At 34.4% G+C, this 27,928-nt stretch overlaps 3 protein-coding genes and 1 long non-coding RNA gene across 5 annotated transcripts; 3 read left to right on the top strand and 1 right to left on the bottom strand.

Moving 5' to 3' along the window:
- The first annotated feature begins 307 nt into the window (after positions 1-307).
- On the top strand, positions 308-3,996 carry LOC145575845 (non-structural maintenance of chromosomes element 4 homolog A-like). The gene is made up of 7 exons (XM_081633634.1): positions 308-775; positions 874-954; positions 1,511-1,757; positions 1,850-1,943; positions 2,236-2,452; positions 2,546-2,637; positions 3,601-3,996. Exons 1-7 carry the CDS (start codon positions 559-561, stop codon positions 3,772-3,774), a joined length of 1,122 nt encoding a protein of 373 aa, XP_081489760.1. The 5' UTR covers positions 308-558; the 3' UTR covers positions 3,775-3,996.
- Positions 3,997-5,195: 1,199 nt separating this feature from the next.
- Positions 5,196-9,363, top strand: LOC145574140 (zinc finger CCCH domain-containing protein 14-like). Its single transcript, XM_081631881.1, has 3 exons — positions 5,196-5,458; positions 5,802-5,862; positions 8,260-9,363. The coding sequence occupies exons 1-3, from the start codon at positions 5,377-5,379 to the stop codon at positions 9,014-9,016; spliced, it is 900 nt and encodes a 299-aa protein (XP_081488007.1). The 5' UTR covers positions 5,196-5,376; the 3' UTR covers positions 9,017-9,363.
- Positions 9,364-16,632: 7,269 nt separating this feature from the next.
- LOC145575844 (delta(12)-fatty-acid desaturase FAD2-like) lies at positions 16,633-20,515 on the top strand. Its single transcript, XM_081633633.1, has 2 exons — positions 16,633-16,726; positions 19,256-20,515. The coding sequence occupies exon 2, from the start codon at positions 19,279-19,281 to the stop codon at positions 20,446-20,448; it is 1,170 nt and encodes a 389-aa protein (XP_081489759.1). The 5' UTR covers positions 16,633-16,726; positions 19,256-19,278; the 3' UTR covers positions 20,449-20,515.
- A 951-nt stretch (positions 20,516-21,466) lies between these two features.
- On the bottom strand, positions 21,467-27,842 carry LOC145575842 (uncharacterized). Of its 2 annotated transcripts, XR_014098283.1 has the most exons (3): positions 27,741-27,842; positions 26,912-27,026; positions 21,467-22,186 (listed from the first exon to the last, which is right to left on the bottom strand). It is a non-coding gene; the product is annotated as an uncharacterized LOC145575842 (long non-coding RNA). The 2 variants fall into 2 exon arrangements; XR_014098282.1 differs by lacking the exon at positions 21,467-22,186 and having other exon boundaries at positions 26,628-27,026.
- Positions 27,843-27,928: the final 86 nt, after the last annotated feature.

Raw genomic sequence — 27,928 nt, 5'->3', positions numbered from 1 at the left:
GTAACAAACATTCATAATGGTACATAAAAATACCATCATAATTCTAAAAAATACCTTCAATGATTATCAATTCAGGCTAAATTATCCTTTTTATAGATATTGTTAAATAGACATTTGTAAACTACAAAAATACTCCAATACTTCAATGGGTTAAAGTTTCGAAATGACCCATTTACATCAATAGTCCAATTTAGGCTAACCAATCCAAACTTTCTTCCAATTTTTATTTTGGGTTACATTGGGTTGCTAAAATAAAAAAAAACGAGCGGGAATTTAACCCTCCAAGCTCCAGTAAAAGTTAAAAAATTCTAATTTAATTTTCCTTTCCCTCCTCGTAAAAAAAAAAAAAAATAAGAAGTTGAAAAGTTTATCCAATCCAAAAATAAAAATAAAATACTCGTACACTTGGAGTACTATATAAAAACCCTAAAGCTTTTCACACAAGCCAGTAACTTCCTCTAAATCAAAATTTCATCCAATTTCTCTCTTACTCTATAAATTCCCTCCAATTTTCTTTTTTCATTAGTTAATTGATTACTATTTAATTAATCAAGTTTTATGGGTAAACGAGTGCAAAACATGGCCGTTGATCATCCGGAGTTTCAGTCAGTAAAAGCCGAAAAGGTGAACCGAACCGACCACTTTCAAGTGCCACCACCAAAACGACGCCGTTCTGATCGGCCACGTGGCGACAGTGGTGAACCGGTACAGAAACCGGCGGTTGACCGGCGAGTTATCCGGTCTCACTACGCCTACTACAAAAATCTCATTCATGGTGAAACATTGAAATTCATGTTATTTATTTGTTTTAAAGTTATTTTTTTTTTTTTCCTAATTTATCTAATTTTTTATTTATATGTAAACTTTTTGCAGAGGAGAAGGAAGAATTATGCAAAGGAGATTCGAATAGGTTCCAGAAAATAATCAAAGAAGTTGACGATTTATATGATAATGGTAATTTTTTTAATATGACGTTACAAATTACTGTTGAAAACTTGAAATCTCAGTAAAATTTTAGTTACTGTTGTACAAATATTGAACCAGGTACGACTGTACGAGTATTATTTGTGTATAATGTAGGATTAGTAATTTACTCCGTATTACGTAGTAGTTTTACTGTCAAAACGGACAACTTAATTGAGCATACTTGTGGAGTTACGGAGTTTTTTTATTTCTCGTGTTTAAATTATGGTTGTTTACGATTCTATTCCAATATATAAAATGAATGTACGTGTCACTGTACTTTTTATTTTTTAGGCTTAAGTACTACGAAGTATTTCGCTATGTGTGATCGTATTATTTGTATAATAGTATCACGTTATTCACATAACGTCCTAGTCTTAATCGCTTACACATTGGTTGTCATCAAAAAGAGTTGAAAAGAAAAGGGTAATTTTTTGCTAGCTTGACTTGTACGATTACATAACAATACTTGCTGTTAGTCCTATAATAACTTTTGATGAATACTTTGTGACTAAATTTGTTGGTTAAATTTGCTTGGGTTTGTTAGTGTCAACTACAAGAGAGCAAGTAACAGATGCAGAGACACTTTTAGACATGGCCAACACGTTAGTGACCACTGCAAGGTCATATTCCGAAGATGGCCTAACCCCATTTGATTTCATAACCTCTTTGGTTCGCCAGTTTGGAGTTGCTGATGGAAGGAAAGTCGAAAAGGACTGTGCTTCGATTAAATGGAATGCCATTGGTGTGCTTGTCTGCCCCATTTTCATGAATGCTCAAGGCTGTTCTACAATGTATGTTTTGAACTTCTATTCGCGAAATATTTGATTCATGGATATGATTTGTGGGTGTATTGATGGTTATTTGTTATGTCTTTTTATGGCAGGACTGGACCAATGAAAACTCAGATGAAGCTTCGAAAGGCTATTGTTCGAAAGAAACGAACAAGGGTTACTGGAAGTGCTGCTAAGCCTGAAGAGGTATCAAGCTTTATTAACTTTGATGGGTGATTTAATTATTCACAGTGGACATCTTTATGGTTGATGTTTATTTATGAAGATGATTGAATTACTATTTCTGGGGCATTTCGCATGACATTAGATTGTTTCAATCGAATATTAAATATGGGCTTGAACTACTATCCCTTGGTACTTCATGTAGCATTTATAGCAAAGATTTCATTGTGATAGAGTATGATTTATTGGCTCATTCATGAAATTCGCTCCATATTTTATACAAGTATAAAGGTTACTTTTTCTTCTTGTGAATCAGGTTGAGAACTTTAGTTCTGACCACAAAAAGGACACAGATAAGAACATGGCAACCATGTTTAACATCTTGAAGAGTAAAAGAAGTGTCCGCCTCGAAAACTTGATTTTGAACAGGAATTCATTCGCACAGACTGTTGAGAATTTGTTTGCTTTGTCTTTTTTGGTAAAAGATGGGCGTGCTCAGATTACTGTCAATGATAATGGGATTCATCTTGTTTGTAAGTCCTTGCCGTTCTTGCTCATCTTAACATTTAACTTTTGCAATACTCCTTATTTTGATCAACTTATGACTGTTATGCTTTTGTTTTCAGCACCAAAGAATGCTCCTGACTTGAGTTCAGTGACTTCCAAGGAAGTTTCATACAACCACTTTGTCTTCAGATTTGATTTCAAGGACTGGAAGGTAAGGCAATTCCTTCTCAATAGCAAATCTGTTTTGTCAATGTTGAATATTGAGTCGAGACTTTAATGCTTTGTAAATGTCACAATTTTGAAGTAAAAAATTAATCGAAGGTGTATTTAAAGATGGGCACGGGCCGTGTCGGCACGCGGGCGGCACAAGCCCGGCCCGGACAACGGCACGGCGGCCCACTTGTGGGCCGTGGGCCGTGCCGTGAACAAAAAATTGAAATTCGGTACGGGCACGGTGGTCGACACGCCGGCACGGCCCGTGTCCAAATAAAATTTAATTAATTAAGTTTATTTATATAAACTTATTTAATTAATAAATAAATAAGTTTATTTATATAAACTTATTTAATTAAGTTTATTTATATAAGCTTAATTAAATAAGTTAATATAAATAAACTTAATTAAATAAGTTTATATAAATCGATTAATTTATATAAACTTATTTGATTATCATAACACAATAAATCAATTTTTTTTAAATATATATATATATATACACATATATATTTTAAAAAAAAAAGTGGCACGGGTTGGACCGCGACCCGGCACGGCATGGCCCGCTAGGCACGCGGGCTATGCCGTGCCCTGGGCTGTGGTGTGCCAAATTTTGGCACGGCACGGCACGACACGCCGCGGAGCCAGCACGGCACGAAACGCCCACCACCGCGGCACGGCCAGCCACGGCGCGCGGCGGCACGGCACGGTCCGTTGCCCATCTTTAAGTGTATATCAGTATATATGCTGATTTTAGGGACTACGCTACGTTGTTCACAACCCTGTAAAATCTGAAAACATGATTGTATTGGCTGAACTTGAAACAAGTGTAGAATTGAATTCATCTCAAAATAAAAAGTGTAGAACTGAATTGACAACAAAAGGAAGCACTGATGCTGTAACAAAAGGAGTAGTATTTTGCATTATGTTATGCTTATGTTCGTTGGTTTATGAATTACAGCTGATGGCGGATTCAGTGCCGACTGGAGAAGAACTAATGCCTCATAGGTACCAAGTGACCGTTCCTCTGTCTCAGGCAGACACAGTGCCAAATCTTACTCCAGTTGCAATTCCGACTTCACCAACAGCAAAAGCTCAAAGTAGTGGAATAGGAACCATGGTTAGAGAGCTCTAGCAGCAACTTTCTGATCGTGGCTGACTGATCATTCAGTGCAAATAGCAATTAACAACTAACAAGCATAGTTTTGGAAGTATTTTTTGTGCAGTGGCATGTTTATGAGGGTGCCAAGTATTATGTATTTAGATGGACTAGTAACTCTGTAGGTATAATCATGTGCAGAGGAGTAACATATTGTAATGAATCTAGTTTTAAGAAGCAAGTAATGATTATTTTGAGGTAAACTTTAGATTTCTGATTTTTTGAATTATTGGGAAAAGTTTAGAATAAGCAAATGTGTGTTTTTTCTAATTGGTTCTTCCAATCCTCAATCACAAATGATTAGAATTGGACTTGGTTATTGGCCGGTCAGATTGGATCAATGTGGGTTGCTATTAGGTTGTCTTAAAAGGGTCAAAATAGGTGGGGTCAATACAGGTGTTGCCTTCAAAACTTTATGCAATAGTCTGACCGTTAAATTTCATATGATTAATATATATTTTTAAGATAAAATGGTTTTAATGATTTCAACTTTGACTGTTTATCTTTAAAATATTTTCAAATTTTGATTATATTGGAATAATTTCAATTTACCAATGCGTTTTTTAATAGTCCCAACCAATAATCAAATGGTTTTGGTCAGCCTAGACTTGAACATGTGTTGAGCTGGAGCTTGGCGAAACAAGTTGACAATTTTGGGCGAAATATCTAGCCTAAAAGAAATATATTTAACCAAACTCGCTATTAAATAATGGAGTTTTCAAATGGCTCAACTAGAACTGCATATAATCATCTCTAACTCAGCCCTACCTAGACTTGTCAGACAGATCATTCGGATCGAGTTTCGGGTCAATTGTTATTCGGAACAAGTCGGGTATCGGCTCAACACTTCAGACCGGGTGAGTCTTCAAGTCCAATTGTTGGGTCAAGTTCAGGTCGGGTTAAATTCAAATCGGGTAGAGTTTGGGTCGGGTCAATTATGGTATCGGATCGGGTCCGTTTGGGTATCAGGTCAAGGTTGGGTCAACTCCACTTCGGCTTGGACAGGTATGGGTCGGATGAGTTTTGTGTTCGGGTCAATTTTGAATAGACGTTTTCGGGTTAATTCAAGTTATTTGGGTTGTGTCAGGATTGTGAGGTCTAGCCCTACCCAAAGATGTACTCCCAGCCCAACTGGACTACATGGCGAAATCAGTACACTCGTCGTAATAAAAGAAGCAAGAGTAGTAGTGAAGTTCTAAAAAAACCAATAATTAGTCAAAACTCAAAAAGTCATAAGAGAGAGAAAAACCCAGAGAAAAAATGAAAGTGCTATACTGCTATGAATGACGCTTCTTACACCTCACCCACTGCACGTGACCCTCCTCTCGAATTTCCAGGTGTCATTAAATTAAATCATATTAAACCTAAATAAATCTCACATCCACCAAATCATTTCGTTTCTTTTCAATCTCTCTCCAAACCCCCGCCCTCTCACTTTCTCTCTCCTCTCTTTTCGCTAGGGTTTTCTCTTTCGCCTACTCCACTCTTCTTCTTCCCCAATTTTCAATCAATTTCTTTCCTCAAATTAGGGTTTTCTTTAGGTTTAAGTAGTTCAATTTCTTCGTATTTCGTTCGACAATGGATTTCGGTGGTCCTCGCAAAAGAGGTAGACATGAAGGTTCACTTAATGGCAATGGCGGCTTCAAGAAATCTCGTCCAGGTTTGTTGAATTTTCTTCCTATAAATTACCTTTATTTCAAATTAATTGTGTATTATAGGGTTTTTATGAAGTTTTAGTGATGATTTGGAGTTTGGACTTGTTTGCTGCGATTTGCTCACTCAATTGTAGATTTGCGCGATTTTAGGACATTTTCTAGGGTTTTAGTTCGTAGATTTGTTGTAAGCTAATGTGCAAAATCTTCTAAAATTTTAGCGAGTGAAAGAATTGAATAAAAATCGAAATCTATATAAAAAAGATTGGTAGGAAAAGGTGAAAAACAGTGGAGATTGAAGAATGAATTAATACAACTCACTGAAAAAAAGTAATTAATGTTCTTCAACAGAATCGGAGTCCTTCCAATCTGGTGTAGGAAGCAAATCGAAGCCTTGCACAAAGTTTTTCAGGTTCAAATCTCAATACTTATTTAAAACAATTCTACATATAATGCAAATCTTACATTCAACAATATGCTATATAGATTAATAATGTTATTTTACACAATTTATGTTCGTAATATATTGACTAATAAATTCAGCATCCAAAGTTGTGATACAGGTCTTATTCTATATCATCATATAATCACAGTAAACAGAGACTTTGATGATATTGATAACTAATGTTCGATACACTCGGTAAACTCGGTAAACTACTGGAAGATATATGGAATTATGTGTAAAATCTACTTCCTTTCCTTTATAATATAAGGAACACACACTTTCCGAGCTTGAACTTTGGCTTCAAACTTTTCTCAAAATATGTTCAGTGAAAGATTGTATCAGAATTATAGAAAAAAGATTCGGAATAACTTTATGAAGGAGTATATATTTTGACAGGGAGTAGTGGTCAAAGTGGACTCTCGGAAAGTGTAAGGGTCTTTGATTATGAGAGGGAGGGAATTTAAGCTTTGAAAGTGATGCAACTCAGTCACAGACTAATTAATTGGTATTTAAGTTTTTGGTACAGGTCCATCCTCTTCAATCAAATTACAATAAATCGATACTCTTGATGGAAATTCAAATTCTTAATTCATTGGAGTACTTACTGCAATTTCTGAGATGAAATAAGTTTCAACAAGCCTAAATACTCTGAGAAGAAGCAGATTTATGAAGTGCTGAAATTAATCATATAATCTGGTGGAAATTATTAATTCATTGGAGTACTCACTGCAATTTTTGAGACTAAATAAGTTTCAACAAGGCTAAATATCCTGAGAAGAAGCAGTTTCATGAAGTGCTGAATTTAATCATATAATCTGACATCTGGTTATTTAATTTTCTGCATTTTGCTGTGTGGTGTTGAGACTGATAGAAGGGGGGGTGGGTGTTTGAGTGGTACCGTTAACATATGAACATGATAGGCAGGGTGGCCTAATTTCACAATCACTTTCTTGTATTGTGTGATGCATATTGTGTGAGGTTTGTTTTATCCTGTTTGTTTGTGTCAATACTTTTTTTAGTTGTTCAATTTTGACTTTTGGCACTATTCACCCTTTTCAATTTGACATCATTTACTAATCACACAATGAAAACATACCTATGTTGGGTCTCGTTTGATTTGTGTCGATATGTAATATTAAGTCATATAATTTTTATAATGTTAACAATTACACAATTAGTGTATTTCTAGCTCCTGCAGGAATGATATGCACAGACTAGTTTAATTATTATCTGCAACTATGCTGTCCTGGTGCTCTTCCTGAGTATCTAACTCTTTTGTTTCTTAATTAATTGTGTATAAGATTGGACCACTATGATAATGTGATGCGAAAGTGCTCAAAACTGATAGAATGTTCCATAGGTATGTTTGAAATGACCATTGATTGTGAATCAAGGGGGAGATGGGATGGAATAAAAAAATTTTGGTTAATGGACGTATGATTTATTGAAATGTAGACTTGTAGTGGAACTAGATTTTATTTTTTCCTTGTATTATTTTAGATCCATGTTTTGATCAGATCCGCTGTTGCTAGGTTCTTTCATTACGTCCTACGAGTTGTCAAGCTCTAAGTGACTTTTAGTAAAACCTCCTCTTGTTAGTGTTCTTGCTTTTCTGATGCAAGTTTGAGATATTTGTGATGCATTGCAGAGGCTTTCCTTTCTCACTTGCTACTTTGATAGATCTTTTTATATTTGGGTTGTTGTCTCTTGTTATTTTGATTTTGGGATTTTGTACCTATGCTAGCCACTAGTGCTTAGAACTTTTTTAAGTTGGAAAACACTTGGCTTTGTTCAGCTGTGATTTGGTGTCGGATGTGGTTAAATGTGCTGAGGATCTAGGTTTTTGGGAAGTGAAGAACATTTTTCCCAAGATTATGGTTTTGATGTTATTCTTTTTTTTTTATTTATTTTTTTTATTTTTATCTCGAGGTTATATGTTGAAGCCTTAATAATCAGTGTATCAGACTTGACATATGATATCTTTGTGGGTGTGGACTGTGGGGTGGAGAGTTGGGGTGAAGGTATTGGGGTTCAAATTGTTCATGTATGTGGGTTTTATTATGGGTTTGATTTTGTACACCATTATTGGCTTGCTAGGTTACTCTTTTCTTTAGTTTCTGGGTTTGTGTTGTTTTTTATTTTTTATTTTTTTGTTGCTCACTCATGACAGTGGCTTGTATAAATGAAGTTTCCTTAACAGTTGTATACAGGAGCGATTAATCTCCTTGATATTTCTTATCATCCTGTCAGTCCCAATTTTGTTCTATAAAATAGAACTTAGATTTGAAGATGTTTTAGTTTTGTTTTCACCCCATATTTTATACTTCAAAATTAGAATCTGAACCCAATTTTGCTCTTTTGCAGTACGTCAGGCTGTCCATTTGGTGAGGGTTGCCACTTCTTGCACCATGTCCCGGGTGGATTCAAAGCTGTTTCCCAGATGTTGAACCTTGGTGGTGCACCAGTTCCCCCACCCAGGAATGTTGCCCCATCATACTCTGATGGTCCAGCTACACCATCAGGCAAGACCAAGATTTGCAACAAATTTAATTCTCCAGAAGGTTGTAAATATGGAGACAAGTGTCACTTTGCTCACGGAGAACGACAGCTTGGAAGGCCATCCATTCCGTCATATGAAGATCCACGGGGCATGGGATACGTGTCAGGTAGGATGGGAGGCAGGATGGAACCTCCACCACCTGGTATTGGTGCTGCTGCAAACTTTGGAGAGTCTTCTACAGCCAAACTCAGCATTGATGCTGCTCTTGCTGGAGCAGTCATAGGTAAAAGTGGGATAAATTCAAAGCAAATATGCCGTGTCACTGGGGTGAAGCTTTCAATAAGAGACCATGAGACTGATTCTAACAAAAGGAATATTCAACTCGAGGGCACCTTTGATCAAATCAAGCAGGCCTCTTCCATGGTTGAGGAGCTCATACGGAATGTCAAGGCGGCTTCTGGTGGCCCCCCTGTCAGGCAGTCAACAGGACATGGTGCACCTGGTGGTGGTAGCAATTTCAAGACAAGGCTTTGTGAAAACTTCACCAAGGGGTCGTGCACTTTTGGGGACAGGTGCCATTTTGCTCATGGAGCTGATGAAATGCGTAAATCTGCAATTTAATCCTTAGCTCCTCACTTGTTCCTTTTCACCCTATTTAATTTGGGGTTTTTGTATGTCCGTCTCGCATGTTTAGGCTGTGGATGTGGGTTGTTTTAGTACTGTGGTACAGAGACAATATGACTATCAGAGGCTGTAGAGTTTTTTCATTTGTACGTTTATAATCTTACATTTAATTAGGTTTTTAAATTTCTTTCATTTTGATAGTTGGGGTATTTTTGTGGGTTGGTTACATCCTAAAGCAGCTTGTGGATTTTGTGATGTCTTAAAGACTTAAAGTAGTAGTACTCTGCTTTGTCTTATGGCTTTCACCTCTTGAATCGTAACGTTTATATTATTCCTTATTATGAGTGACCAAAATCGTCTGGTGATTGTGAGTTAGCTATTGAAGTACGAGTATTTTAAGATGACGAGTTTGTGTTAGTTGTGTCATACTTTTGTCAGTTATAACAAATGTTTTACCAACCTTTCCCGTCGAATGAAGTTCAGTTTAGACAAACTAGTGCTCATACAGTATCCTTGATTATAAACCCAAAACTTCAACTTTTATTAATTACTCTGTATTAATACCCGGTTTGAAGATGGCAAAATCAACTCAATACTTGACCCGTATAGTAGTTTAAACGTATACATAATACATTGACACGATCCAACCCAACAATGACCTAGCTATGGAGTACAAGAACTTGATCCGACTTGATAATGACACGAAGCCATTCATAGTTCTACGACTCAAACTTGATTGGACTCAATCTTGCTGATTTTATATATTCCAACATTATATTATTTCAATATGTTTTAATTTAAGGTAATGAAATAGAAAAACAAAAATAGATAATATTCCGTACTGTATTTTGTTAAATACATAAAGAATTGATCATGTTCCCATATACTGTATGACACCATTTAGGCAATAGGAATAATATCAAAAGAATAATTTGTTTGTGATTTACTAGATATTAACTTTCTTAAATCAATTAATTTTGACAAAGTTTTTTTTTTTTTTTTTTTTTGAGACAAAGATTTGATTATATATGTTCACACTATACATAAACAAAAACATTATATAGTCATATATTATTCAACTTATACTTGTGATAGATGAAAGAAATCAAAGTGAAGATGAAATATTGTAGGCTCTTGTTGATAGTCTTATTAATTACTTGCCAAACCTTACGGGTTCCATTCCATCCATCATCGTTAACCTCACTAATCTCGCCGATATAACAATGGATAATGTTAACCTCAGTGGACCGTTTCCTGAATTCTTAAGCTTGTTGCGTGCGGCTTCGAAGGCACTATTCCTTCCTCTTTTTCGCTCCTTCCCAACCTTCAAGTACTCATTCTTAGTGGGTATGTGTCTCTTTTATTCCTTTTTTTTTTTTTTTCATTATTATTATTATTTTATTTTTCATTATTATTAGTGAAACCGTTAATACATCAATTTACTATATCCGGCTTTTTATTTATTTATTTATTTATTTATTTATTATTATTATTATTATTATTATTATTATTATTATTATTATTATTATTATTATTATTATTATTTACAACAAATAAATTTTTATGTTTCACAAATAAAATTTTTTGTTACAAATAATAAGAAGTAATTTTTTTTTTAATTTGATTTTCAATTCACTCTATTTTATTTGAATTTTATAATTCAAGGTTTTAAATAGCATGATTTATCAATTTAATCGTGTTGTTGTGTACATTATTTTAGTCTCAAGCTAAGTGGTTTAATACCTGAAAGTTTTGAGTCATTTAAAAGTAGGCTTTCAATATTAAGACTTGATACAAATGGGTTATCTGGTCCAATCCCAAAGTCGTTGGGTCAAGCAAATATTAGCCGGTTAGAATTATCCCTCGACCAATTTACAGGAGATGCATCTTTTTTGTTTACAAGTGATAAACCAATGGAGCGAGTCATCCGCAAAATCTTTTCAAGTTTAATTTCAGCTATGTCGACCTACCCTGGAGGTTGAACTATATTGACATGTCTTACAACTAGATATACGGATCTCTTCCTAAACGACTCAGACAACTGCGACAACTAAGATATGTCAATTTCTGCAACAACGAGCTATGTGGTAAGCTCCCCAAAGGCCGACATCTAAAGCAATTTAGCCCTGATGGTTTTGCCAATAACAAGTGCCTTTGTGATGCACTGGGATTACCCCCGTGCAAAAAGTAGCTGCCCTAGTCTATGTCGTGTGCGCCGTGCACTCTTAATTCGTGACGTTACTTGCTCTCAATTAAAAGCTCGTTTATTTGTGTCATTTGTGTGTACCGTGCACTTTTTAAGTCTTGTTGGTGACTTTATGTATTGCACTATTGCTTGATTCTGTAGTTGATATGCCTCACTCCACAAGCTTCCTAATAAATATAGTTTTTTGCCTTTTGTGTCAAAATTCAATTACTCAGTTTAGTACTTTGTCACATTTACATCTTTTTAGCTATTGTACATTTCAATATTTGTGATGATTCATATGCAATCTCTTGAAACCTTTGTAAAACATAGCTATTGGACATGTGTATAAGGCCCAAAGAGTCAAAGTTTGGGTTGGGCTAAAAAGCAAAGAATGCAGAATTTATAATCCAATAGATTTAGGGCTGCAAGCTTTACAATTGCATACACAATTACACGGATCCAATTACCCCTCTCGCCTCTCCTCTCCTCTTCTCTCCTCCTCTCTCTCTTCTAGGGTTTCTCAAAAATTTTGGCCGTTTAGGTCGGAAATAGTATAATGTCTTCGAAAATTAGACTATTTCCGACCCTTTTTCCTTAATTTTATTTAGTTTTGCAATTTAGGTTTCAATAAATCTACACAAGTAGTGTAGATATTCGTCCGTCTCCCTATGGTGGAGTGTCTTCCTATGGGAGTCGTTAGTTTTTGTTAGTTTAGCTGTTTGTTTATTTTTAGGGTTTGTTTGTGTGTTAGGGTTCATCAAAAAAGTAATCATCTTTTGCCCTATTATCAAATTTTCAAATGCATTCAGGTGAATAAGATGAGAATCATTCTTACGGCTACAACAAATCGTTAGACCGTCTCTCCGAAAAGGCTGTATATTGATTGTAGCTTTGATGAAGGAAACCCTAATTTGATTCAATTTTATGTATTTGTTAATTTAGATTTCATTTGTAGATGCCGAATGGCTTTTTATTAATGAATTGATTTGTTTCAAAAAAAAAAAAAAAAAACACAATTACGCAATAAGTACATTGTATTAGTAAAATAATCTAGCTAAGATAATTTATCAAGGATTTGGGTCCTAATATTTTTGACACAATAGATATGGGTTGGATCTAGGTTTAAGTGATATGGGTCTGAAAAGTTCAGAACTAAATCCAACCCATAGACCCGAAGATATTTATTTAATAAATAAAAAAAATAAATAAGTTATAAATTATCTAATCTAATAAAAGAACAACCTAAAGAACTTAGCTCTAAGCTACTATTCTTAGCTCCAACGGCTCCAAGTCAAATGGTTCTTAGCTCCTATTCTTGTTAAGTCGATTGTCGTATAATGGTACGTATAGCATTCCCTTTGTTTTCAAATACTTGCTCCACTTTCCTTTTTCAGCTGTTTTTAAATACTTGCTTCACTTTTCTTTTTCGGCCGTTTTTAAATACTTGCTCCATTTCCTTATTTGGAAAGCTTTTACAATATTAATTTCTCTCACCTAGTGGACCCGCCATGAATCATATTCTATTAATTTCATATTCTCTCTCCTCCTCTCCACTACTTTTGCTTTTTACTATTTTTTACTCTTCATCCAACATTCCAACCCCACTACCTCCATATTTTATTAGTTTCTTTAATTTCTCCTAAAATTTCGCGCGTGAAAAAATGGAGCAAGTATTTAAAAATGAAAAGAGTAATATGTTTATTTAATGTATTTTTTTTATGAAATTTATTTTGATATGTACTATATTACTATATAGCAAGATTGTTTAATGTATATTTATAGTCATACATTATCATATTTAAAACATAAGTGATAAAAAATTTATACTTAGACCCATTTTGGACCCGTTTTAGACCCGAGATTCGCTAGAATCAGTGGATGTGGGTCGAATCTAGGTCCACCTCCAATAATGCAGGTCTTTCCCGACCCAGATCCGACCCATTGCCATCCTTAGTAACAACGTTTGCTTGTTTAACTAACAGCTACCCTTTGCTGTCCTCACTGTACAGACAACCTGTGAGGGCTAGGCCATTAGGGCCGTCACAGATTCACAGCTTCTCTACGTCATCGCCATGGAGTCCCATAATACGACCATTGATTATCACATATGGTTTTTCAATTCTTGGTACATGCTATATTGCTACGTGCTTTTGTGTGAATTAATGTAACAGTCGATCTTATAGCTAGTCTCATAGGAGAAAATGTTTACAACATTGTAACAAAGCAACTACGTTCATACGATTTGACAAATGAGCAAAAGTCATATTCGTGGTGTTATTTACTTTGTTGTCTTAAAAGACAATTAATTTAGAATCATAAAAAAGTACTACTCTGTTGGAGATATATAGAGTTATTATATTTTCTTTTAGGGTAATGATAAAGGCAATCCGTTCGACTCACTTTGCATTTACGCTGTCTTCAAGGAACATTTTTGACCATGAATATCTTCGACTATATATAAGTGAAAATTATGAAAAGTTGATATTTGAAAACTTTATAATAAGGGGAATCTAATAAGATCCCTCTATCTAATTTATTTCTATTGTATAAATCATAGTATAACTTTGACCACATATTATGATTTATACAATAGAAATAAATTAGATAGAGGGATCTTATTAGATTCCCCTTATTATAATTTATCATAATATGTGACCAGATAAATCATAATATGTGGGAGTATTATAATTTTGACCAGACAAAATGAGTCGATAGAGGGAGTATTATTTTGACCAAATAAATAGTAAATGAGTCGAATTTTGAACGGAGGTAGTATTTGAAATGTATAACAAAATCACAGGTAAATTGTGTTAGAAATGTTAATTTTATTTATCAACACTTAATTTCACGTTATCAATTACGAGTACTTAAATACATTTCAACCATAGCTTTTAATTACAATGACACTGATCGATTTGTAATTTTCCTTCAAAATTTTCTATCGATTTGTTTGAAAAACACAACACAACACATTATTATTATTAGCACATTGTTAAGTACGGTTGTATAAATTGCGTGCGTAATATGTTTTAATAGAGGAAGATTATTGAGATTTGAGAAAGACTTGTAATAAATTCAAATGAAATTGATAGCTGTTGTTAATAAATTCAAATGAAATTGATAGCTGTTGTTGCTTAAGTTAATTGGTTCTGGTGTTAAAATTTCTGGGCTTACACGAAACTTATCAACAACTTGGATTAAGAAAAAGTTTCATTTGGCCCATTTATCCAACGAAACACAATATTATGGAATTTAATTTTCATAGAAATAGAAAATGACATAGCAACCGGATAAAGCTACATGTTACTAATATTTACACATTACGTTACAATGTAATAATGTATATATAGAACCTTAAATTATGCAAAATATGTTTTACGCAGTAATTACTAAGAACTCACCCTTATATAATATAACAAAGTCGTCTTGATAAAATAGACATTTTCACCGTTTCTTAATACATGCAACACTAATTTTAGACTTCGCCACTGTATGTCAAATTGAGGTGTAGTATGGCAAAGTACGATATACCAAAAAAGTATAAATTTCTCATGTCTCATTAACAACGATAGAAAGGCCAAATTAGACAAGGCACAATGGTTGAGGGAAGTCAGTCGCAAGACTAGTAAGTTCATGTGTGGATTCCAATTTAGGCAGCCACATGCAAGATGCAATAGCCATTTCTCTTGACGAGTGTTTGGTTATTTTAAGTCTTCTATTAAACCTATGCCATGCAACCACTTATATTTTTTGGAAGTTAACAAGCAAGTAATGAATTAAAGCATCATTAATATTGTGTTTATCAACTTAATTTGGACAGTTGTCTATACCCCCAGTTCCCCCACTAATAATCAAGGACGTACAAATGTACAATATTGACTTTCACAATTTAACATTCCCTAAATAAACAAGCAATAGAAATTCAATGTGCTAACCCACAAGGCCACAATAGATTTTTGTGTTGTTACATCATATTGATAGGGACCAAAGATTATATAAATCAATGTTAAGCTCAACTATCAGATTAAACTATATATTGAGTGAGTTAATTATTTAACATATATGGTATTAAGAGCCAATGAGACAAATACGTTATCGGTTCAAATTTTATTTACCGTTTCTTTCAAGCAGAACATTTAGTACTGCTCGTAATGAAGAGACACATGCTACTTTCACACTTTAAACCCAATAAACCTTCTGGCGAAAAGGTTATAGAGTATGTAAACCAATTCCAACTTCAACCAACAATGAAGACTTGTATTTATTAGTTGAATACAATATATATTTGTGATTTGTAATGTCTTTTTGCCAATTTGAGCCAAATACATTAACAGTCACTAGCGGATCTACGTTGTGACCTGGGGGGACACGTGCTACCCCCAGAAAAATTTAAAAAAAAAAAAAAAAATTCTGTTTACAAAAAAGCCTCCTTTAAAATAAAATATATACACTAAACAATGCATAGTATTTAAGACAACTAACGGTGCTTCATCGGTATTTAAGACAACTAACGGTGCTTCAGCGGTATAAAGCAGGTGTATAAAATTTTCTCTTAGGCTTGAGGGGTCAGCGGTTCGAATCTCCACAAGAACACTTTCTTTTTTAGTTCATTTCTTTTTTTTTTTTCCTTTTTTTGAGGAATTTTTAGTTCGTTTTAGTTCATTTTTTTTTTCTTTTTTTGAGGAAAGTTCATTTCTAAGTCTTTGTTTCGTTATTATTACTTTTTTCTGAAAAATATCAATTATTATTACTTTTTTCTGAAAAAATCAATTATTATTATTTTTTTCCCCAAATTAATTTTCTGTTTCTTGACATTAATATTCAAATAGAATACATAAAAATGACTTCCATCAAAAATTGATTCTTCACCAAATTACATACTTTTCACTTTTTTGACTTTATGTTCAAACATCAAACAAAAGTAACTTCCATAAAAATTGGCAACAATAGAAGTATTTCGATAACTAGTATGATTGACATAATTTATTATGGCTCATTGCAAAATCTAAAGATGTTTAATATTTGATGATAAATTTTTATAAAAAAATCACAATACATTACGCAAAAATTTAACTTGACGTGTTATTACCAATTTAAATTTAGTTTGAGTTTCAAGTTAGTAGGTGTATATTGTTGTTGTTGTTTTTTTTTTTTTTTTTTTCTTCTTCTAGTGTTTAGTGCTACCCCTAGTCTGGAATCCTGGATCCGCCACTGTTAACAGTCGTATAAAGTTATTATGATTTTTTCTTAAAAAATATGATCCTAGTTATTATGATTATTTCTTTAAAAAATGATCCTTACTTAATAAAGTGATATTTATAGGACCCACCTACCTCCCATATGGAAGGGGCTTAGTTATTTTATGGAATTGGGAAGGTCACTATATATATGTGCAAATGCTTGGGCATCCCTTCGTACTACTATCATTTTTTACCTTCAAATATAATATTTCTAAAAATAAAATTAAAGCAAAGAAGAAGAAACTCTCATCTTGGGTTGATACTTTTGTTACAAAACAGGTATGATGTTTTATATATTTTCGTATTTTCCTCATAAATTCGCGCATTTTATTCATTTTATAGTCATTATGTGTTTTGTTTTTATAGTAATTTTTTTTAGTTCATATATCATCTTTAGATCTTGATGTTTAATAATATTCACCTTAAGGTTGGAAGTTTTTAATGTCAATATTTTGGAATTTGAATTTGTTGAAACCGTAAGTTCCTTGAATCTTTTTATTATAACTCCAATTCTTTCATTATGTTTTAAATGGAACTCTGCATCTTCTATATGATATATGCTCTTCAAAGCTTCTTCTAATTTATAAGGAAACGTCTTTCTTAGTTATAATTTATACCCGAAAAGAAGAGTATGAGAGAATGTGAAATTACACTCACCAAAACGCATATTACTCTGACTAAGAACATCACGTGTCCGATCTATATTATATTTTCGAATGTAATTTTACACCCTCTTATATATTCTCTTATCTCTTCTCTTATAAGTATAAGATTACATCATTAAATTAACACAGTCTATATGTAACAATGCATTTTTGTAAATTTTTTTGACAATCATCATCAAACAGTGTTTTCGATCATTCAAAATTTACTTATATTGGAAATTTTCGGTTTTCTTCCTACATAAAGAGTAATAACAATACTTCCAAACAAAGAGTAATAAAAATAACCAAACTTAAAGTATTTTTTTTAAAAAAAAAAAAAAAAAAAAAAAAAAAAAAAAAAAAAAAAGATGGACAGATAGAAAGGAAACTCTTGCGTTAATATACGGACAAACGTAACTAACGTAATAATTTCATAGGAGAATTTTTTTAATTAATTTACTTTTAATTATTTTTTAATTTTGTTGTTTGTAATACATTGTACAATCTTTTACCAAAATTGTAGAAATATCTAAACTAGAAAAAGGGTTGCATGTAGAATTAGTCTATCCTAGTATCTAGTAAGAAAATAGACGAGTTGAATGAGTAGCTAGTTTTATTGTAATTGTTAGTTCGAGTCTCTTGCCTAATTATTTGTACCACGTCTTTCTTTAATTTCACTCTATTGAATGCTAAAAGTCTAATATCTAATTAATAGTTGAATGGTCTCCTTGGACAAGTTTTCTCCTTAACCTATTTTAAGATAAAAGCAAGAAACATTAACCAAATCAATAAATTAAACAAGAGAAAGCTATTTTGAGGAAGAGTACAAATTACATAATAGTTGAGACCATATGATATAACATACGTGTATATTATAAGTTTTCCGTGATGATAGTTGGGTGTCAATTCAAGGGGAAATGATTTTGGCACACCATAAGTTGATATTGGCACACCCTATATGAGAGCACATTTTTTTAAATGTTGTTCTCACATACAGGTGTGCCAATATCAATTAATGGTGTGCCAAAATCAATTCCCCAATTTAAGGCATATTCTAATAACTTCAACAATAAACGCTGTTAGAAAATAAATTAAGAGTAAAATAATAAACGCCTTTGGTGTGATTAAAACTTTTGTTTTTATTAGCAAGGTTGACGTGATGTCTAAAAGTGTCGTTATAATCGTGTGACCAAAAAATAAGGTGGCATATTCTAACACCTTAATACTATAGATTGTATATATATTTTTTTTATTAATATCTTATACCAACTACTAATTAGATTCCAAATACTTTAATAAAGATTAGCATCCAATTATCACATATGACCGTCTTATAACAAATTGAATTAGTGGGATACGGTCTCATGTATATTGCTCTTGACCTGTAAGAAATCTTGTTTAAAAGTTGAACCTTCAACCCAATGTTGTGATATGTTATTTCTTCCCCAAGTTAATCTTATTTTAGTCACAAAAAAAAGACTAAAAACAATAAGAGTAACTTGTGCATGTTATTCATGCAATAATCGGGGTAGTTATCGCTTGGGCCTAAAAACAAATACGGAGTAGTTAGCTTGTAAATACTAGAGTAATTGAAAATGGTACTTAAATAAACATAAATTGAGTTATTAAATGGATCCAGGGCTGAATAATAAATGTGAGTCTGGTAGTTGGACTTTAGATACAAGTTACTTAGTTGTGTCATCGAAGAGGCCTTTCTGGATTGGTGTTTGTGAAGCATTAGTCAAACATGCACGAGGAAATTAATTACGAGTAATTGTGTTTCGGTTTATGTCCAACTAGTTCATACCCCAAGCGATGTCTTGGGTTCTCTTCGCAATATATATTCTTATGTTTAAAAATTATTTTTTTAGTGTACCTTGTATATTGGAGTATTGGACTAACAAAAATGCAAAAATATATGGAGTATTACGAATTAAATGAATGAGATTTTGATTTAGTGATTAAAACTAATATGACCTAGAAAATAGAAACAACAATTATATATAATAATTTCAAAGTAGGAAGCACTTGTATTTGTGAGTTGTAGTTTCTTCAAGTGTACTTTGAACATGTTTTAAGTGGCCTTAACTTTTCTTTTTAACACAATAATTAACGGAAATTAAAGCTTAAACGTTGTAATCTCGCTATGTTTATGTCCATGCAGTTGGAAGATTTTGAAGAGTAGCAATGGGTTCAGGTGGGCAAAGGAAAACCACAAGCATAAAGTCGCGAAAAGGAGAAAGAAACGGAGGAGGCAGAGTAGCTATTCGCCGTGCCCCAAACTCGAAACCACCCTTCACACTAGGTCAACTTAAGCAAGCCATCCCACCACATTGTTTCCAACGGTCCCTCTTAAAATCGTTCACTTATCTAGTGTATGATATTACACTAGCCTGCCTTTTCTACTTCATTGCCTCGTACGTTATTCCAACTCTAGCTTATCCTCTGTCTTTGTTGGGCTGGCCGATATATTGGGCCGTACAAGGCTGCATTCTCACAGGTGTTTGGGTCGTAGCCCATGAATGTGGACACCATGCTTTTAGTGACTACCAATGGGTTGATGATACCGTGGGCCTAATCTTTCATTCCTTCCTTTTGGTCCCATACTTTTCTTGGAAGTATAGCCACCGTCGCCACCACTCGAACACCGGTTCGTTGGATAGGGATGAAGTGTTTGTGCCCAAGCCTAAGTCTCAAATCTCATGGTACTCCAAATACATGAACAACCCACCGGGCCGTATGGTTTCACTTATAGTCACATTAGCATTGGGTTGGCCCTTGTACTTGCTCTTCAATGCATCCGGTCGCCCTTATGACCGGTTCGCTTGCCATTTTGACCCAAGTGGGCCCATTTTCTCGACCAGGGAGAGGACTCAAGTTTTTGTATCTGATTTGGGTATACTGGGTGTGATGTTTGTCCTATACAAGGTTGCTATGACTAAAGGTCTAGTTTGGTTGATTTACATGTACGGGGTCCCACTTTTGTTTGTCAACGGCTTCCTTGTCACCATAACTTACCTCCAGCATACACACCCTGCATTACCCCACTACGACTCATCGGAGTGGGATTGGCTGAAGGGGGCATTGTCCACTATGGATCGCGATTATGGGGTGTTAAACAAGGTTTTCCATAATATAACAGATACTCATGTTGCTCATCATTTGTTCTCTACTATGCCTCACTACCATGCAATGGAAGCAACCAAAGCGATCAAGCCTATTCTTGGGGACTATTACCAGTTTGATGGGACACCATTCTACAAAGCATTATGGAGGGAGGCTAAGGAGTGTTTGTATGTCGAGCCAGACGATGATTCGCAGCAGAAAGGTGTATACTGGTACAAAAATCGGTTCTGACACTCTAATTCAGGTCCCGAACTGTTATGTTATGAACTAAGTGATAAGTTCTGAGAAAAATTGTATTCGTACTTGTTAGTAGTAAATTGTTAGACTGTTACTTGTAGTAACTAGGTATCCCAAGTGTTTCCCTGTATTAGATTTTCAGGCACTAAATATCTCAGTTGTTCTATTGGATATAAAACAAAACTACTGGATATATGTGTCTCATCATCATCTCGCGTGTGAACTCTGTTAGTTGAATTTCCTACTAAGCTACTGCTGCTATGCCTCCATTGTCAGAGATTTCCTGCTGTCGCCGGTAATATTATACCTGCGAATTACAGGAACTATTATTGTGGCAAAAAGTATCATTGCAATTAACAGGATCTACAGATTCTACACTATTGATCAAAATCGTATAAATACTGTACATTGATATATAGGGTTTAGGCTTTTTATTAGAGTGGCTACGACTGATAAGTAGTAGCCACTGTTTATTTTCTATGGGTATAATCAATCAATCAAAGCCTTAATCCCATGATAAGCCACCATTTGATTAAGACAACTTTTACATATATCATTATACCCATAGAAATCTCACTGAAAAAAAATTCTCAAAAGCAAAACGTACCAAACAGGTAACAAGCAGCATCTTGAAGATTTATAACATAGTTATGGCGGCAAAACATCAAAGAGAAACAAGAATACTACTTAACCGTAGAAACTAAAGATTTATGTAAGTTATCTTATGCAAAGTATATCATAAGCAATGACGAATGCTTCTTAAGACGACTCCATCGAAGCACCAACTTATCCTCATCCCTCCAACATTAGCAATATCAGTCTAACAATACCACCACTGCCATAATTAAACTCTGAATGACATAACATAAACACAAATTAAGCACCTGACGTGGAAAATTTCAAAATCAATTTAACCAACACCCCCCCCCCCCAAAAAAAAAAAAAAAAAAAAAAAATCCCATACAAAAAGACACTGTAACACTTTCAGATCTTCTCAGTAGCTTCATGTATACCTTGAGGTAAGATGAGTGAAAATGAATCTGACTACATTATCAAAAACTACAAATAAAATCTGCTAAGGATTTATTCATGTCTGAACTCAAGAGCTTGACATGCATGTAGGTGCGAGAGCAGTGGCTAAACCCCCACCTGAAAACACAAAAACCCTGGCTTACATCATCGTCATTGAAGTAGGTGTCCCCTTACCATTAAAAAAAGTGAGAAAAGTACAACATATTTCAGCATGTGGGGAAAAATAGAAGAAAATGAATAAGACCTCTACACCTTACTCCCAAAATCTCTTCACATATAACTCCATCTTATAATATATAAAATTAAACTTACTATCAAAAGGTATTCATCGAATAATTACCATAGCTTTGTTATCCAAGAGCCAGAGCAGACACAAACTCCAGTCAAATCACGTGGTTGCTAAGACAGTTAGGGGTGATCTTTGGCACCTCCAACTTCTTTTTCTAGGCATGGTAACTCATACGTGCACCCAAGGCATTGCATGCCAGTACTGAATAACATGTTACACAGTCTTCATTTGTGAAATTACTCTTCCTAGTTTGTAAATCTCCTTCAGGTGCCTTTCACTACATCAAAATATCAGTCTTACACAAAAACAACGTCTCTCCAGCATGAGCCTTTGAGATGGTAGTTTGCAACACAGCAGAAATTTGCCCATTCAGCTCACTAATGCTACAGCAGTTATGCTGATTGGTAGAACCTGTGCCACAAAGCATCTATGTTATTTCAGTTATCATCAAAGGAATAGTTATACTTATTAGACCCAAAATATTTCTCAGGATGCAAGATTTCAATCATTTCATTCTAAAACAACGAAAAGCACTGATTTATGGCTGACCATGGTAAGTTAAACATATTTAATGTCAATAGCTTGGTTGCTAGATTATTGGCTACTTTAATAAAACAAACAATTAAACAGCATGTATTGATCCATATGTAATGTAGTTTAAGGAATTATAGGAAAAAGTAAAGCCTAGTGAAAATAGCTATGAACTTGGCTTGTCTGAACCAAAGGATTACAGCTTCTAGTGTCATCTAGGAGAGGAGAGTAATAGAATAGCAAGATGAATGATTTCTCACTAATGTACTAGAACTTTTTGCAACGGTGAAACTGAGGGACAAGGAATGGATAAGATATAGTTGTCTGTTTCATAAATTGAACCCATATTTGGCTCTAGAAAGAAACTGGGAAGAGAAGTTAGAAAGATTGAGGTGCTGCTCAAGCAAGAATCAGGAATTAAATGACGATATGATGAGTTTGAGTTGAAAAAGAATCATGGATTGTTTCTGTTTGAGAATATATTATCCAAGTATCTAACCATCCACCAACACCCTCTAGTGGTGGTTGAGAGAGGATGAAGTTCAAGTTCTCTCAAGTCTCAACAGTAATATTTGGGTTCTTAGGAAGGGATAAAACTACTGAAGAAGCTTAATTAGTATCATAAGATTATGCAATTACTATAAACACAATAACACAGAAAAAAAAAATGAGAAATGGAAAGCAAAATACACCTACCGAAACTAAGGACGTGTAGAAAAAATATTGGCGACATAATAATAAAATGGCCCTCTTAACAATGAGAATTCATTAGTTTTAGCTATGTAGGATGCATCTGAAAGGAGTTTAATCAACTTTTAAAATAGGAATTTGGTTAGAATCCAGACGGTTGAAAAAAAAATTGTGTTTTCCTACTACACCTGATGCAAAATATATGCAGAACAATTTATTTATCTAGCATGCACAAAATGTTGTAGCTCACTAAGCAAATGAAAGAGACTGAGCATTTAGTTGTACTAAATGTCAGACAACAATATGAACACTTTGAGTAAAACAGAGTGGGCAGGAGCCCTCCCATTGCTTCCTTCAACGAAGCCACTTAAGATCATAAATAGTTTTTGGTAAAGGTCAAGAACTAAGGCAAAGCTAAGAACTTTAGCAGCAGAGCTCAATGCTAAGTTGCCAACATAGTAACATTGTTCATCTTAGGAAACAATAAGTAACAAAATTCGCTTTTGTATGACGTTTATTCTGGTTACATGGAAATCTAACAGGATTTTAGATAGTTTTCTCTTCTACATTCAGTATTATAATTAATTAATCTAGGTTTCAACCTGATATGATTTACAATCTATCATTTTTTAGATCAGATTCCGATAGAATCATCTCGTTATGATTCCATAGACAGATATCAACTCACCCATCTGTAAGGAATAAGCCAGTAACAAAGACAAAGAAGAGAGAAAGGAAAATGAAACTAACCACACTGTCTGTCATATATACTGTAAATAAAACTGTTTTCCTGTTCACAAACAAGAGTTTAATAGTTGAGGCTAAAAGCAATTACTATTTACTAATGTGTGCAATTGTGATTATCAGCAACTAAGTATTAGCTAGGGTTCTTCTGCATGCTACCTTTTTTGTCATAATCATCCTTGTCAGTCAAACTTTGTCATGTAATTGTGATGGATAATACGGACCATAATTCTAGTGCACTCAGTGTACATTAATTTGTGCTGTTACTATGGCTAGTGTCCACTTGAAGAAGATTAAAAAGATTAAAACCACTGCTAAACTAATAGACTTGTGAAAAGGTTAAACTTAGATACAATGCTTGATTTGACATAGGGTAATTTAAGAGGCAGGCCAAGCAAATTCATTAAAGGTTGTCGTTAACAGCTTAAATATCAGGCAAGCTTCTTTTCAAACTATGAAACTGATTGTTTACCCTTAAAGTATAATGTATAACGATCCTCAGGTTGTGAACATAGAGATAATTCAAGGCATTATGTATGAAAAAAATGAAAAAAGGGAATAAAAATAAAATGAGATAAAATAATAGAAGAACAAATTGGTAGTAAATTTCCCGGTACACAAAGTTCAAGTGAATCTGAGTGCAACACCTAATTAGCCATTTAATGAATCTGGAATATGATACTACCTCCGTTTCTTATTATGTGCAACAAAAGGGTATTATTTGTGAGACATAAAATTTTCCTTTGTTGCACATAAAAAGAAACGGAGGTAGTAATTAGCTTAACACGAGTACTATATTCTGATATGACTCTGACCTTTGCTGTCATTTCCTACACAAAACTGAATACTGAATTATGAAAATGGGCCTTTAGTCAAACAAAATAGAATCATGATTTGTTACTTAAAAAGCATATCTCCTATGAGGCTATGATCTTCTAAATTTAAAAAAGCATTAAATGTCCTCCAATGTGAATCGTGATAGGGTAGATTATTCATGATTCTAGAAATCTCCCTGATATGTTTCCATAATTAACAAAAGGCTTATCTGGCAGAGGCATCCAATAGTGTGATACCGAGCCATCTATAAACAGGGCCTTCCCACTTCTCATTAACTCACCAATAGCCATTCCATCCTCAATGAAACTCATTCTATCAGTTTTTATAGCCCTTCTCTTCATCACCATGGCATCCCCCAATCACCCTAGCCAATCTGAGCATGGTGTCCATGGCACAACACTTGCACCAACCTCTGATGGTCTTGGTGCAGTTGATATTAACCTCTCTCTGTCCCTCTCTCTCAACTCAAGTAGCACCTTGTCTTCTCACCAAAATCAGGCCAATCCTGTGATTGATCAACAGTCCTCCCATCATCATCTGGATGGAGCAAGGACTAGGAGATCAAACCTTCACATACCTTTTGGTCTCCATGCGCATAGCTCATCTGATTCCTATCCTATACAACCTCAAAACAATGTAAACTTGAATATTTTTGTGGGAAACAGTTCTTCCCTCAATATCAACCTCCTGAACAATAACCCCGTTTCTCAATTTGCAAGCAATAGTCCTTCTGCAGGTTCATCAAGTACTCCCCCAATTATAAACATCTTCAATCCTGCATCTTCACATGTCCAGCAGCCATTTTTAAATCTAGGCCCGAACCAAGAACCCATACTGAATAGGTATTCAGAAACAAATGGTAGCCCCCGGTTCACAAGACTTCATTCACAATATGCTTCTCCCGTTGTTGCTACAGGAAGTGGAAATACTCGAGGTACGTATGTTACAAACTCTGAGCAAGAGATTCCTACTGCTATTTCATACCTAAGACAGAATATAGTCAGTTTGTCCACACATAAAGGACAACCATCCAACCTATGCCAAAGAATTCTTAATCAAAGTCGCACCACTTCTCAAAATACAATGGGTTTAAGTTTATTCAATCGACCATTTAGATACCGTGGTGAGAAGTACAATCCCGTTCCTTCTTTTCCAAGTTCAATACTGAATTCACCAAACCACCAAAATCCGATCCTTGTTGATGGAAATGGCACACTCCATTTTAATTCATTTAATCCTCAACCAAATCCAACTTTTCCTGAAATTCACCCTGCATCAGAAGAAGTGGCAGGACAAGCTTCTGAACCTAATAACAACAACGCAACAACTGAACCTGCATCTCAAACAAGAAGATCTTCTATGTATAGGAGTCATCCCTACAAAAAGTATGGCCCGTACACTTGCCCTAAGTGTCATGTTGTTTTTGAGAATGGAAATAGGTATTCAGCACATACTCAGATTCATTACAAGGATGAGACACCTGATGAGCGGAAGAAACGTCGTGAAAGTAAGATCAGGAAGAGGGAAATGCACTTAGCAAATTCTGCTGATGGTATCACTGTGATGCCTGGGTCTCGTCAGCAGGGGGAAGAGCCAATAAGTATGACTGGTTCTGGTCAGCCAATATGTGTGACTGGTTCTGCTACTATGGTTATCAAGAAGGAGGTTGACTGATTGTATCCCTATGTATTAGCATTTTATAGTGGCAGCTCTATCAGGAATCGTGTTTTATATTTTATATGCCATTAGGAATTGTGTTTTAAATTTTATGTGTCTAGAACTTTAAACAAGGTTCAGTTCTGTTTTCCGTTATAAAACTGTAACCAAGGGTTCAGTTCGTTTTCCGTTATAGTACTGTAACCAAGGTTCAGTTCGTTTTCCGTTATAAACTTTAAACTTTATATATATCTATATATGCTGCAAACTGCATAATCGTACAACGTAAAACGTTATAACAAATTCTTGAATATCTAACCCCTTGTTTCCAGGGTGTCAATATTTTCTTCTTGGAGAGTAATAAATGTGTTCAATTGGTGGGTATTACAGCGTATAAAAGCAAAATTAAATGAATGTATACCAATCAAATTGTGAGCTATAACCATAGGACGAAGGATACCACACCATTAAACAACCAACAATTGGTTTTCCTCAGTTTTCTTGGGATGGTGAGGCCAAAATAAACATTATACTCCCACGAATAGCCATAACTACGATTAAACGGGGTATCAACTATTTATTAGACACATAATTTTAAAAAAAAATAAAAATATTGCATACTCATTCATAACAATCAAAACTCAAACAAATCTTCATGTAGGTTAAAGAAAAACATACTACTTTAGATGTTCAAACTGCTCCAAGGAGCATGGTTGTAGATCTTCTTACACCAAAGCTCGTGCAAATCAATCAGCCTATATCACAGTTGAGTGGCTCAGACCAAAAGGTAGAACTGCAATATTATTGTTCACACTTATGTTAGGAGAATACTCTTCCAAATTGGTGATAACAAAATATAAATACTTTTTCAAAAATATCAACATTAGAAACAAGATCAAAAATAAGATTGTAATTTAGTGACATATAATTGGAAGCCATCAAGTAAAGAGTAAAACATCATTAATATCAAACTAAAATATTGAACTTTACTTAAATAGAACCATTAGTCAACAAATAAGGAAAAGGCTCATGTTGTAACTAAATTGTGTACTGAGAACGTAAGTGTGAACTATAATATTGAAACTCAAACAGGTATAAACATAACGAGCCAGTTTAATCGAAGGGAACATTATATTCCAAACAATTACTTTTAATATTTTTCCTATGTTTAGCATGTGAGAAAGAGAAAAATAAATATGTAGGTGAAATATAATATCCTCGAAGATGGAAGAGATGTCCCTAATTTGAAGGGAAAAAAAAAAGTGTCACACTGTCCACCATATACCATATCTTCCTCCTTTCCTCCACTTTAGCTCTCCTCACCCCCCCCCCCCCCCCCCCTCTTATCCAGATTTTCTGACTTAAGAATCAAACAGATATTGAAACTTGAAATCTAAAAACGATTTCAGTTCAAAATTATTCAGCTGAACCAAATCCAACCTAAATTAGCAAGAATTAAATAAGGAAAATGTATGGAGTATGCGAGAGATAAAAGTATAAAACTAACCTGCCCAAAAAATAAGGCACTTTTGTTGATCATTAAGACTCCCCGACCTTCCCTCACTCTCCTCACCCCACCCCCACTCAACAGCTGGAGAGTAATTCAAACAGACTTGCATACTGAATTTTTATTAGATAAAGCCATACTTGGGGTTCCTTCCCCTTTTTATTAAATATCTTCACATAGTTGAAACC

Source organism: Chenopodium album, chromosome 13 (genome assembly GCF_948465745.1).
Source record: "Chenopodium album chromosome 13, dcCheAlbu1.1, whole genome shotgun sequence".
Lineage (NCBI taxonomy): Eukaryota > Viridiplantae > Streptophyta > Magnoliopsida > Caryophyllales > Amaranthaceae > Chenopodium > Chenopodium album.
Note: the sequence above shows the minus strand (reverse complement) of the source record. Positions and strands in the feature narration are given on the sequence as shown.